At 41.7% G+C, this 13,894-nt stretch overlaps 1 protein-coding gene across 1 annotated transcript; it reads right to left on the bottom strand.

Annotated features, from left to right (window-relative positions):
• Positions 1 to 414: 414 nt before the first annotated feature.
• On the bottom strand, positions 415 to 4,699 carry LOC139453344 (T-box transcription factor TBX19-like). The gene is made up of 6 exons (XM_071235016.1): positions 4,455 to 4,699; positions 3,650 to 3,917; positions 2,805 to 3,010; positions 2,166 to 2,212; positions 1,634 to 1,813; positions 415 to 680 (listed from the first exon to the last, which is right to left on the bottom strand). The coding sequence occupies exons 1-6, from the start codon at positions 4,475 to 4,477 to the stop codon at positions 415 to 417; spliced, it is 990 nt and encodes a 329-aa protein (XP_071091117.1). The 5' UTR covers positions 4,478 to 4,699.
• Positions 4,700 to 13,894: the final 9,195 nt, after the last annotated feature.

Below are 13,894 nucleotides of genomic sequence, written 5' to 3'. Positions count from 1 at the left end.
ATTTTGTTAGCACTAAGACAATAGTTAACATCGTGGCGATCACAATGCTGTCATCGCGTCTCTCTTCTCACCTCCGCCTGATAACGTTAATAGTAGGGATCTGTCACAAACAATGCCTATAATAGTTAGACACGCTTGTTTCTCACGCCCATCGTATGGACAAGGTGACTGTTTAGTTGTTTGTGTCGTCGTCTTCCGTTAGAGTCTGTCACGGTTTTTCTCCAACTGAGGAATCAGACAATGTCTTCAAAACACCCCCCCCCACCCCCACCCCCCCCCCCCCCCCCCCCATGCCACTCCACGCACGCAATTCCGCTTGACGCCACACCAAGAAAAATCGCTCAACACATCTTCTTCCCAGAGATGTTCATTCCCTCTACGTTCCACCTGTGACGTAATCCTCCATCCTCTATCCTAGGACAAGTCCCCATGATAGTTTGGGAGGCTGTAGCATGGCGCGTGACTCGAGTTGGCGGGGATTGGTAGTGGGTAGTTGCTTGGGTGGGGATGAGCGAGAGATACCTCTGGGCTGAGGAAGTAACGGGCGGGGTACATGAAGGGGGGCAGGGGACAGAGTCCGCCGACCGCCGGAGTGGTTTGGTGGTGAAAGGGTCGATACAGGGGAGATAACCCGGCATTCTGGATGGCATTACACATGAAACCAGTTCCCCGTGCAGACGCTGAAAAAACAAAAGACCTGAAGATATAACATTGGCGCCCACCTGTCGTATATATTAACCATCGACAATATATATTGTTTACTTTTTCGATTTACTCCGTTACTCAGCATCCCCCTCAGGGCAACATCCTGAATCAATGAATCAAATGATACGACTGTCATTAATAGGGGCCATTAAACCAATATTAATCGAGGGAAACATCGACCAATATTTGTTTTTAGTCTAACTTCTAAACTTCTTCTGACGTCACCTTATTGTTGTAACGGGACCTTCATCATAACCTCTAAGAAGGGATATTTTCTAGAATATCCGTTTGTGCCAGGTATATTCTTTATAAAAGCACCTACGACCCAGTGATGTTCTATAGAAAGTCCCCCTGTCTCTGGCATGCTCTATAGAAAGTCCCTCTGTCTCTGGTCTGCTCTACAGAAAGTCCCTCTGTCTCTGGCATGCTCTACAGAAAGTCCCCCTGTCTCTGGCATGCCTTACAGAAAGTCCCCCTGTCTCTGGCATGCTCTAAAGAAAGTCCCTCTGTCTCTGGCATGCTCTACAGAAAGTCCCTCTGTCTCTGGCATGCTCTACAGAAAGTCCCTCTGTCCCTGGCATGCTCTACAGAAAGTCCTTCTGTCTCTGGCATGCTCTACAGAAAGTCCCCCTGTCTCTGGCATGCTCTACAGAAAATCCTCCTGTCTCTGGTCTGCTCTACAGAAGGTTCCCCCGTCCCAGGCATTTTCTCTGGCATGTCCCTAGTTATCGGGATGCGATGACACGCAATCAACCAAATCAGCTTGCTGACCACCCAACCAATAACTCCCATCGTGCGACAATTATAGCAAAGGTTGCTAGGGACCAATAACAGATATTTTCTTAACACCACGGGATTGGGACCAACGTTTCATACTGAAAGGGGTTACATTCAGTGTATGTTCCTTACAGGAAAGAGGGCTACTCACGGAAAATATCACACCCATAGGGAGGTACTCGATCCATCACCACCGGATTCGACCTTGACATTGCTTGGCCCACACTGTTGAACCCGTCTTTTAGGCCTGTGTGGTCCTTGATGAGAGCAGCCGCATCCTCCTTTGAATCACGTTTGCGCTTCCTGTTCGGCTGGGACGTGTCCTGGTACCCTGGAGATATATACACACCATAAATATGAGACCTTGCGTCAGGGTCCATAGCTAGACTGGTCCCAGTGGGATTGTAGATTGGGAAACTGAGGAAAATCTAGACTTGCTTCAATTAGAGATAGAACATTATTATGATTGGTCTGTCTCACAATCCCTGAATCATATTTTTCCATAATCTCCAAACATGGATGTATACTTTCTTTTGCCCAGCAGTTTAATACAAATTTGGAACCGCCGTCGAAAGCTAAATCGGAAGTTTCAAATGTAAAAACAAATGCTAGGGTTTCAAATACTCATTGACACCCGTGAAACGTTGCACATGTTTATCAACAGATTGGTGTTTTGCACCTACCGTCAGGAAGAGACCACGCAGCGCCCCTAGATCGTTTCTGGTAGTTTCTGAAGAAAATAAAGAATATCAACATCAGTGCCAAGTACGAGGCCTGGACAAAAAGTTCTAAGCTAGACTAACTTTCAACTTTGGGCCATAACAAAGTGAACTCGGTCCATAGAGACCAGGTCGACGTTTACCAATTTTGTGAAACCCATGGGAATTGTGCTGACAATCAGAAATCATAATTAGAGTGAATCCGGGAATCGAACCCACAGAGGGTGAGTGAGTATGGATTTACACCGCTTTTAGCAATATGCCAATATTATGAAGCCGTGGGACACCAAAAACAGGCTTCACACATTGTGCCCATGTGGGAAATCGAAACCGGGTCTTCGGCGTGAGGAGGGAACGCTTTAACCACTAGGCTACCCCACCGACCCCCCTTCCACTGCCATAGGATTCGGACGTGTCTGATTCTGGTTGTAAAAAGTTAAACATGACTAAATAAAGATACTGATATTTCTTCACGCACAAGAACCATGAAAATAAAGGCTTGTGGTCAGAGTATGTAACCCCAGGAGCATGTGATCTATGATTGTCTTCCATTATCAAAAGGCCGTGAGTATATAGAAGAACACATAAAACAACATGACATACCTCCCAATATGCTTGTCCCTGAAGGCTTTCGCGAAAGGATTGTTGTGGATCTTCAGCTTGGTGATGTGGTTGTTCTGGTATGCCGTGACGGCCATAAACGTTGTCTCCGGGAACGTGAACGTCTTAGGCACTGTGGCGTTGACGTCCTTCCCCGTCTCGCTGATAAGAATCCGGACCATGTATTTGTGCATTGACTGCAGCATAACCTGCGCATGCGTGTACAATAAGAACATTGAAAACAAACCTTATTTGATGATATAGTATATATACGTTGAAGCGATCTTTGCACAGGTAATTTCAAAAGCCATTTCATCAAACCATTCAAAACCCGTTGCGTTTATGTACAAAACTATTTTTGATATGACTCAAGTAGTTAATTATTAATGATATTAATATACTCATATTAATATACATATATTAATATACTCATATTAATATACTCATGTCATACATAGCCAACTTCCTGTTTTTTGGGCTCTGAGGGGTCAGCCATTAATTGGTCCCTCACTAACTCAGTCAATTCTAATATTTTTGCATCTGGTATATGAAGAGAAGTAAGGCATGATTTGTTCTAGGAGATGCTATAATAACTTATCAGTGTATCCTTCAAGACCATTTATGTATATTCATATACCTACAAAAAATGTTATCAAGGTATCCGGTGAACAATTCACTTTTTGGTGAAAACGCTCTTTCCACTAGACCACGGATGCTGTGTATGTTATCCAGGATGGAAGGATTGTAGGTAATCAGAAAGAGACTATCCTCGAACTGGGCCATTAAAGCAGGACTTTACAACTGTACATCTGTATATTTTATTGTCAGCTCATGAAGCGCATACTCACGTTTCCCTCCGCAGAATCTCGATTGTTCGTGAGTTTGAGGCGTGCAAAGGAAATTTTCTTCTGCATCCAGAACGCTCCTGTGTTCGGCGAGTCCAGATGGAGGTAGGGAGTGGATCCAGAACTTGGGTCGGCAGGGCTGACGGGAAGCCACTCACCCTGAATATACTTAAACCTTCTTCCGTCTGCAGGCAGGATTTCAAGCCAGACGTTGTAGAGCCCGGATGGGGTTAAACCGGAAGTAGACACTGTCACGTGCGGGAACATTCGTCTAAACATATCCCATGAATGTTAATATTTTATGTTTGTGGCATATGCGTAGATCATACCTTAATAACAGAACTTATGTAAAGGGTGAGTGAATGAATTTGGTTTCATGGTGCTTTGAACATTATTCCCGTTATGTCAAGCGTGTCAGTTTGATCAAGGGAAGCCAGAGTGATGCGGGTCTTTACAGTTTTGGTGAATGGGCATGGTGCTGACAACCTGGAACCATTATCAGGACGAATTGGGATTCCAACCCACGGATATGTGTTGTGGGGGTGTAGGCGTGTTTGGTGGGGGTGGGGTGCGGGGTTGGGACAGGGTGTGTGAGAGTTTGTCCTAAGGACTGTAACATTCTGTTGACCTTCCCCTATTTAGGTAACATGTTTTCATGACCCCCTTTCCGTCGATTACAGGACAAAACATGTGAAGATGCAGTATACCATTTGATACCACTTTTATCCTGCCGAGAAACCTTCCCACTATATGATATTGATAAAATATTGATATTGATATACAGTATTATCACATGTGAAATCTGTACCTTCCATTCCTATTGATGATCATTTCTGTACCATTGAGGCTGAATGCCTCCCATATATGGGCATCTAGGAGAGACACGCCCACTTCCCCCTCGTGCCGGTTGACACAAGGACTGACGGCGGTGTCCGCTATCAAGCCAGAGGCGTCATTAAAAGGAGGCGGAGAATCGCTGGTCACCACGTCATTGTCGTCGCCGGAAGTGACATCATCGCACACGGAACTTTTTCTGACGCTCAAGTCTAGAGGAAGCTGTGGACAAATATATTTGTTTGAATTGATTATAAGCACAAAATGTGTGGCAGTAACGTGTTCTAAATCTCTTACCACAAGGACTCAAATCCGTCCTATACGTCTTGTTGGCAGCAAAAACAACGGCGTCAGTGATTTTTTTCATTTTGTTAGCAACCCCATACAAAAGCAGCATGTCAACAGACATCAATTTTTTTCCCAACGCCCAAAAAGTGATTTTTGCTGCTTGTCTTGGATGGTTGTTTTACATTCATTTTCACATCATTATAAATATATTCTCACAAGTTCTCACATATTCTTACGCATTTCCCTATTCATGACGTGTGGTAAAGTTTTCAGTGACATACAACATAACCTTCCAATAAAATCGATTTACATTACCTCCATTTAAAAAAAATATATTTTTACTCTGCTGCTAATTCGGAATCAAACCCGGGCCTTCGGTGTGACTGGCGAACGAGGTTACCACTAGGCATTCCCACCGCCCCAGTCGCCGTGTACGTCTACGTAGGCACTGTCGGGACTGGAGAAATACATGGAATGTTACCTTGGCTAGATTAAAGCTGAAATATGTGAAAGATAAAATTATAATTTGAAGTTTATTGGGTTTCCTGAATTCACAATTGTGTTTAATGAAAACAAAATGACGAATCATGTCACATTGGGTTACGTCAAAATGTCAATGCAAAGTCAAATTTAGCTTGAAAAATGTTTTTATGATCGATTTGTGACAGGAAACATGAAATTTCTTTCTTTGGATCAGGTTGAGGTATCAATGCCTTTCCAAAGCTTTCAAAAAGCTTAATGGAAGCAATGTTGAAAACATTTTCAAAGTGACCAAAATTATGTCCGATGTAATTCTATATTTGGACTTGTACCTTGAGTTCCTGTGTGGTTTCAGGCGAACAATTGACTTGCCTTTGCAGGTACCACCGGAGGGGCAGGATACGCTCACCTTTTCGCGAACACCTCACTATTTGAGAGTGTTTCACAAACACATGCTTCTGATATAGTCGGAATCGTACAAATGTTTTTTGTCGTTTATTTTTTCAGAAGGCCTTATTGTATTTGACAGGGGGCAAGGGTGGTCAAGTCGTCTTTGGCGCCGCATTTCGCTGTGTAGACTTGCGTCCCTTGGGCACGACAGAAACATATGGTTATGGGTTTGAATCCCAGTTCGCCAAGATTATGTTTCAAGGTTTGTCAGCACCATACCCGTGCTCATGGGTTTCGCTGAAGTGGTAAACATCTAAGACTTGCATCACTGACACGCCGCGATATAGCTGGATTACTGTTAATAGCGGCGTTAAACTCAACCCACTCACTCACTATTTTAATTCAACACCGCTAAACTATGTAAACACAATGTCTATTATGTTCATGAGGTTGAAAATTTGAGTGAATATTGAGACGGTACTAGCAGAGACTTTTGATAAGTCTTAATAGCTGATATCACTTGCGGACTTTTACCTTTCTCTGTTTGGAGACGTTTCTGAGCTGTCCCAAACTCTTTGGCAATCCTGAATAGTCAGTCGCTTTTCCAAAGTCATATCAGCTGAACTCATGGAGTCATGGGTCATTAGATGAAAAAGGTTCGAAAAAACAATAATTTTCTTTTGAGCACGAAAGTTACTCTTCGCTTGATAACAAAATAACAAAAAAATGTACATGTACCCACCCAGTGACTGCAAAGCATCCTTTGACAGTGCCATGTGCACTGTGCATATACCCAACGGTTGCCACACATCCCAGTGACTGCACCATATAGTACACAGCTAATCTTAACCACCTAATCTGCAATCTCCTTCAACAAAACCCCTCGTCAATACAACATGAAACAATATCGTCAAAGAGTACTTAAGAGAATAAGATAAAAAAAATAAACAAATGTTATTCCACGTACCTCCATGTTTATAAACAGACCACTGTCGAGGAATGATAGATCTAGTCCGCTCTGCAAGTATTGCTCCCACAAGTGATACGCCCTTTACGAAAGGTGACAGAAATATGTGATCGGTCGCGACCGTCAGCCAATCAGAGACGACGATACAGACAACTGCGACTGTTCGCGTAAACATCAAAATATCCGCCCAGCTGTGCTGTGAATGTTGTGTGATATGCTATATATCAAACCGTCAGAACGCTATATGTCACACCAGTGTGTCATACGTTCACAGTTTAACTCCAAGAGGTATCCCGCCCCTCCCATATGTCGAGCAGAAAAGGAGTGTATCCTTCACCTTTGAGTTTTTAATAATTAAACAGTGAAAACCATTGCCACCATCCCACCCCCCGTGGTCACCGTCATCAAGAGAAGGTTGACACCTGACAATAATTGTCATTCAGTTCGATCTGGTGTGAATCTCTACTAGGGCATGAAAACATGTGAAATTTTGAATTTAATGTTTAATTTAAGAGAAATTAAAAACAGTTTATTCATTGAATGTACTTTGAATTACGGGATTTAAGGCCAATATGATAATTAACAATATGTCAGTTTTCTTTTTGTTTGTTTGTTTGTTTGTTTGTTGTTTAACGCTGCACTCTGCAATATTCAAGTTATATGACGGGGGTCTGTAAATAAACATGTATGGACCAGAAAATCCAGTGATTGGGCATCGATCTACGCAACTGGGATACGACCGTTCCCACCTTTGGGTTGTTGAAAATCAATTCTAACCCGGATATTCAAGGGGCAGTTTCCTGTTTGAGTTTACTAAGGTTGACACAAGTGGTGGAGTTCGATACCCGACATGGGTACAATGTGTGAAGCCCATTTCTGGTGTCCCCCGCCGTGATATTGCTGGAATATTGCTAAAAGCGGCGTAAAACCACATTCACTCACTCTTACAGACCTCAGAGCGTATATTTAATAACAATCACTTCCATTCCGTCTTCATCATCTTTAGTGGCCGGTGCGCATCCTCTTAGACTAACATATAGTCTGTGAAATATTTTATCACAAAATACATTTCTCTCCTCTAAAATTAAAACAAATAATTTGCTGATTTCATATATGGATTATAGCTGGTTAGATTTCTTTTGTATAAATCAAGTTAGGTTTTAATGAAATATAGATATTCCATAGTCACCTGACAATAATTGTCATTCAGTTCGATCTGGTGTGCATCTTTATTAGGGCATGAAAACATGTGAAATTTTGAATTTAATGTTTAATTTAAGAGAAAATAAAAACAGTTCATTCATTGAATGTACTTTGAATTACGGGATTTAAGGGCAATATGATGATTAACAATATATCAGTTTTCTTTTTGTTTGTTTGTTTGTTGTTTAACGCTGCACTCTGCAATATTCAAGCTATATGACGGGGGTCTGTAAATAAACTTGTATGGACCAGAAAATCCAGTGATTGGGCATCGATCTATGCAACTGGGATACGACCGTTCCCACCTTTGGGTTGTTGAAAATCAATTCTAACCCGGATATTCAAGGGGCAGTTTCCTGTTTGAGTTTACTAAGGTTGACACAAGTGGTGGAGTTCGATTCCCGACATGGGTACAATGTGTGAAGCCCATTTCTGGTGTCCCCCGCCGTGATATTGCTGGAATATTGCTAAAAGCGGCGTAAAACCACATTCACTCACTCTTACAGACCTCAGAGCGTATATTTAATAACAATCACTTCCATTCCGTCTTCATCATCTTTAGTGGCCGGTGCGCATCCCCCTAGACTAACATATAGTCTGTGAAATATTTTATCACAAAATACATTCTCTCCTCTAAAATTAAAACAAATAATTTGCTGATTTCATATATCCAATGAATGTACTTTGAATTACGGGATTTAAGGGCAATATGATGATTAACAATATGTCAGTTTTCTTTCTTTTTGTTTGTTTGTTTGTTTGTTGTTTAACGCTGCACTCTGCAATATTCAAGCTATATGGCGGGGGTCTGTAAATAAACATGTATGGACCAGAAAATCCAGTGATTGGTGCGTCGATTTACGCAACTGGGATACGACCGTTCCCACCTATGGGTTGTTGAAAATCAATTCTAACCCGGATATTCAAGGGGCAGTTTCCTTTTTGAGTTTATTAAGGTTGACACAAGTGGTGGAGTAACATTCGCTTCTCTCTTCTCTGATGACAAAGTTTCACAAATGGTTTATGTTTAATGGTTTAAATGGTTTATGGTTTAAACTACATAAACATGGTGGTGCAGTCAGTCTGTCGGTCTGTTTGCTTGTACTAGTCCGGACTAATGCCGATTTTGATAGAGTTCGCCAAAGAAAACTCCATACCGCAGTTTAACATGGATACCCCACTCAGACACAGTATTGTGACTCCGACCAGGCCAGACCTTGTTTCATCCCCTAAATGCCGACAACAGGCAGGGTGACAACAAATACCATGGTGTGACGGGTCTGGTGATCGAACCTGCGACCTTCCGCTCTCCGGGCAGACACTATGTCCATTAGACCACAGAGGTGTCGCTTCGCTTATAATAACTTCATGAGATCAGTTCGATCATCGTTAAGGAGGTGTTGGGTTTGACGACACTCAGTGTTTCATAACTACACACGTGTTACTCGGTTGTCAAGGCAAATTGCGGAGATGATAATTAGTGTTAGCTTCACACCTGGCGTCTGTATTATCGCTCTTTATCACGAGCTCTATTGTTAGGGTTTAACGCGTGTACGACAATATAATGGATTCCTATCACCTTGTCATCCTCTCGATGGTGTCAGTGTTGAACACGACGTCGTTTGTCCTTCAGACCATGCAGCGTGTTTTGTCGCACATTAAATGTAGGTATCTTATTGGTCAATAACGTTTTACTTTCAATGTACAATGTAACTACATAGCTGTAAAAATATACCCCGCCATGGCGACAAATATTTTTCCGCCCTCTGTCCGACCTCTATAATCTCGGCAATTCAAGCTCCTTATTGAAAAAGGGCGTGATCGGTTTCAGGTCACGAGATGACATAAACATGTCATTTGACAAGAAAGGACAAATATTCTATTTATAATGTATTTCCTAACTGATCTTCGGGATCTTTTACTGAATACAAATGTTGTCAAAGAAGCAAAAAGAACGTAATTCCAGTGTAAAGTGTTACCAGAGACAGTAGAGTAAATGGTCTCTGGTGTTACATAACACGAGCAAAATATGTATTTTATTTGTGCAGATAAATCCAGTATTTCATCACTAAATATATACTCACCTACAAGGACACGCGAATGCCATATTTATTGGTTAACATATGAAGAATAATTATTTATATTCAAGAGATATTGGATTGGTTTGATGCACAAACGAACATACTGGTATGTTGTGTGAACCGACGTTCACCAACGCATCACATGTGACGTCATAGATCCATGACTCGAGATGCACCATTTGTCTCGTGCAGGATTAGCGTGTGAAGTTGTGCAGCATATCGCGATAAGAATGAAGACACTTTTGGTAACATTCGACTGATTGTTAGTTTTGTCATTAAGTGGTCCACATTGGAAACATCTCTTCTTAACGTACATACTTCTCTATATGTTTCTATGTTTCGCGTTTCTTTTGGCGATGAGTCTGTAATAAAAGTACACATCCTCCGCGCAGTGATGCCACAAGCTAATTTGCATATCACGTGACCGGACTTTTTTCTTGTTTGTAAACATCGCGCTTATTCTGAGTATTCGGTGTGTGACAATAATAATATCTTTAAACTGTAACATCGCAGTGACAGTGTTGCTAGCTCTCCGTAGTGAGTCGATGTCTGCACGTGGCACCGTATAACCAATGTTAACAAAGAATAAATGCGCAAAAGTAAATAGTTTGTTACGTTTTAGCATATTTGCTCAATGGAAGTTATCTTTTTCATGACACATGTTTATCTAACTGTGAAGCCGTTTGAAAATACAAAAGATGAAATGTGTTGAATGGACTGTGGAGGACATTTCCAAATTGGAAGCATCAGTGATAAAAATTATTTCCAATGCATTTCCTATTTTGACTTTTACCATATGTTCCCGTTTTTTTTTCTGGTAAACAATTTACTTGCCTTTGCATGAGTTTGTGACTGGTGCCACCGGTGGGGCAGGATACGCGAACGCCCGGTGTCATCGCTGTTTCATAGTGATTCATAAGCTCATGGTTATGATATAGTCGGAATCGTACAATCGACTGTGCTTTTAGCAGACATTTCTGTTGACTGTGGATAGTCACGATATGGCTGAAATATTGCCGATGTGACTTTAAATATTAACTCACTCACTCACTTGACTATGGAAAGGGTTTTGTCGCATTTATTAATAACATGTCACGTATCGTCACATCTCTGGCCTGTGACAGAAGAACTAGGCAGGTGGCAGTGAACTCTGGGTAGGAGTGTGAAACAAATCCAGATGGCTTTACCATGTCCAAAAGCGTGAAATACGCATACGGAGATAGAGGAAAAGGTTTTAAGTGAGATGGAGTGGTGGAGGTGGTTACATATTGTTCCAAAATTTCGGGCGTTACAAGCAAGCTTAGTGAAGGATTTAAGTAGGATATGTTGTCATACTAAAAAGTGAGTGAGTGAGTTGGGTTTAACGCCGCTTTTAACAGTATTCCAGTTACATCACGGCGTGTCAGCTTAATGTTGGGAGGAAAGCCCGAAGTGATTCAGGTCTCAGACGTTCACCACTTCGGTGAAACCCACGAGCACGGGTATGGTGCTGACAAACCTAGAAACATAATCGGGGCGAGCCGGGATTCGAACCACCAATCATACAATGTAGGTTTCTGGCGTGCCCAAGGGAAGCAACTCTGCACAGCGAATCGCGGCGCCTTAGACGACTGGGCCACCCGTGCCCCCTCATACTGAAGAACTAAGGAAGGATATGTTATATTAATAAAGAAATCCAGGTTGGTGTCATAGTGAAAGATTCAGGTAGGGTATGTTGCCATAGTGATTCAGGGCTCTACATCACGGTTTGGCAGTATGACTTAGCCAGGTGACAAGAAGTACAAGCGCATATGTCGGCCAGTCGTACCACCCTCCTGTACAATTGTCAACAGTCGTACCACCATCCAACACAACTGTCAACAGTCGTACCACCCTCCTATACAATTATCAACAGTCGTACAACCCTCCCCAAAAATTGTCAACAGTCGTACCACCATCCTAAACAATTGTCAACAGTCGTACCACCAGCCTAAACAATTGTCAACAGTCGTAACACCATCCTAAACTATTGTCAGCAGTCGTAACACCATCCGCCAAAAATGTCAACAGTCGTGCCACCATCCTAAACAATTGTCAACAGTCGTAACACCATCCCCCCAAAATGTCAACAGTCGTAACACCATCCCCAAAAATGTCAACAGTCGTGCCACCATCCTAAACTATTGTCAACAGTCGTACCACCACCCCAAACAATTGTCAACATTCGTACCATCATTCCAAACAATTGTCAACAGTCGTACCACCATCCCAAACAATTGTCAACATTCGTACCATCATTCCAAACAATTTTCAACAGTCGTAACACCATCCTAAACAATTGTCAACAGTCTTAACACCATCCTAAACAATTGTCAACAGTCGTAACACCACCACCCCCCCCCCCACCCCCCCAGAAAAAAAGTCAACAGTCGTGCCACCATCCTAAACTATTGTCAACATTCGTACCACCACCCCAAACAATTGTCAACATTCGTACCATCATTCCAAACAATTGTCAACAGTCGTAACACTATCCTAAACAATTGTCAACTGTCGTAACACCATCCTAAACAATTGTCAACAGTCGTAACACCATCCCCCCAAAATGTCAACAGTCGTGCCACCATCCTAAACTATTGTCAACAGTCGTAACACCATCCTAAACTATTGTCAACAGTCGTACTACCATCCCAAACAATTGTCAACAGTCGTACTATCATTCCAAACAATTGTCAACACACTACGAAAGATGTCGATAAACTCATTCCAACAAAATTTTGTCGAATCTATATGATGTACACTCTTCAAAAAAAGAAAAGCACAGGTAGATTTTTCGTAAATTTGTGGTACCTAATAGAGTCGATATATTTAATTTAATATCAAAGATACAAATATGAAATTTTGGAACTTGATAGTCACATGTTGTCGTTGTACAAAGGCAGTGTCTATTGTCATGTCACATAAGGCCACAAGGTCGCGCTGAACTCAGTATCTCGTGTGACCGCCCCGGGCAGCAATCACGGCTCTGCATCTCCTCGGCACTGACTGGATAAGTGTACGAATTCTATCTTGTGGAATTCCCCCTCCCCCTCCTCCTCCCCGGCAGAGTCTCGGCATTTCCGAACTTAAAAAATGTTAGGTCTTTGAAAGGCATTTTGAAGTGATACACATAAGTAAGAGAAAACATGGATGTCAACTCCTTCATTATGAGGGACATAATAAGAAATTGACATCCATATATTCTCTTTCTTGAAAAATATTGACAATTGAATGACAAAATATTGGCTTAAACATGCCTTTTTAAACCACTACCACGAGTTACGAATGCCATATCTTGCTCGTGCATTTTGCTTTACTGTTTTCCTCGTTTAAGACATTGCAAATCAACAATGGCTGACGTTTGACGCACCGTTTGTCGAATATCAGGCCATCAACATTTTCTTGCTTTACATCTCTGTGTGAAAGTCTGATCACGCAGTAAAGTTTCGAAGGAGTGCATGCTCTGTAATAGGCATGCTTTCGACTATGACAGCCACGTTATTTTACATTGTGAAGAGCTGATATCAGAAAGAAATGCATTTTTCTCTTCTCTCATTTTGACGTACTTGACATTCAAAAATTGTTGATTTTGAAATGCAAGACGAAACATATATGTTGTCAGTCTTTTTTGGGGCTGAAACAAAATTTACCCACAATCTGGATCAACACACCTGGGAAACTATTATACTTCAATTCGCCTCGTATCTGTACAAGCTAAGGCATCTTTTGATATATATTTTCTAGTGAATATCTGTCTTCATTTAGGTATCTGAATTTGATAAGCTGTGTGTAATTGTAAATATGTTATGCCTTTTTTATTGTGTTAACTGCGTGTAATTGAATATATTTTCATTGTAATCTTCGAAATGACATCTGGAGGAGATAAAGAATCTCTCTCTCTCTCTCTCTCTCTCTCTCTCTCTCTCTCTCTCTCTCTCTCTCTCTCTCTCTCTCTCTCTCTCTCTCTCTCTCTCTATGCTTTTCTTA

Source organism: Haliotis cracherodii, unplaced genomic scaffold (assembly GCF_022045235.1).
Source record: "Haliotis cracherodii isolate W230 unplaced genomic scaffold, xgHalCrac1.p SCAF_9, whole genome shotgun sequence".
Classification (NCBI taxonomy): domain Eukaryota; kingdom Metazoa; phylum Mollusca; class Gastropoda; order Lepetellida; family Haliotidae; genus Haliotis; species Haliotis cracherodii.
This window is presented reverse-complemented; position numbering and strand designations above follow the sequence as displayed.

What these genes read in the sequence shown, in the direction of transcription:
- LOC139453344 (XM_071235016.1), bottom strand. Translation starts at nt 4,477, where the DNA reads ATGATCATCAATAGGAATGGAAG. An exon ending in AGGGACAAGCATATTGGGAG is followed by an intron (nt 2,213 to 2,804) that starts GTATGTCATGTT and finishes TATTTTCTTCAG; the next exon opens with AAACTACCAGAAACGATCTA. An exon ending in CTATGGGTGTGATATTTTCC is followed by an intron (nt 681 to 1,633) that starts GTGAGTAGCCCT and finishes TTGTTTTTTCAG; the next exon opens with CGTCTGCACGGGGAACTGGT.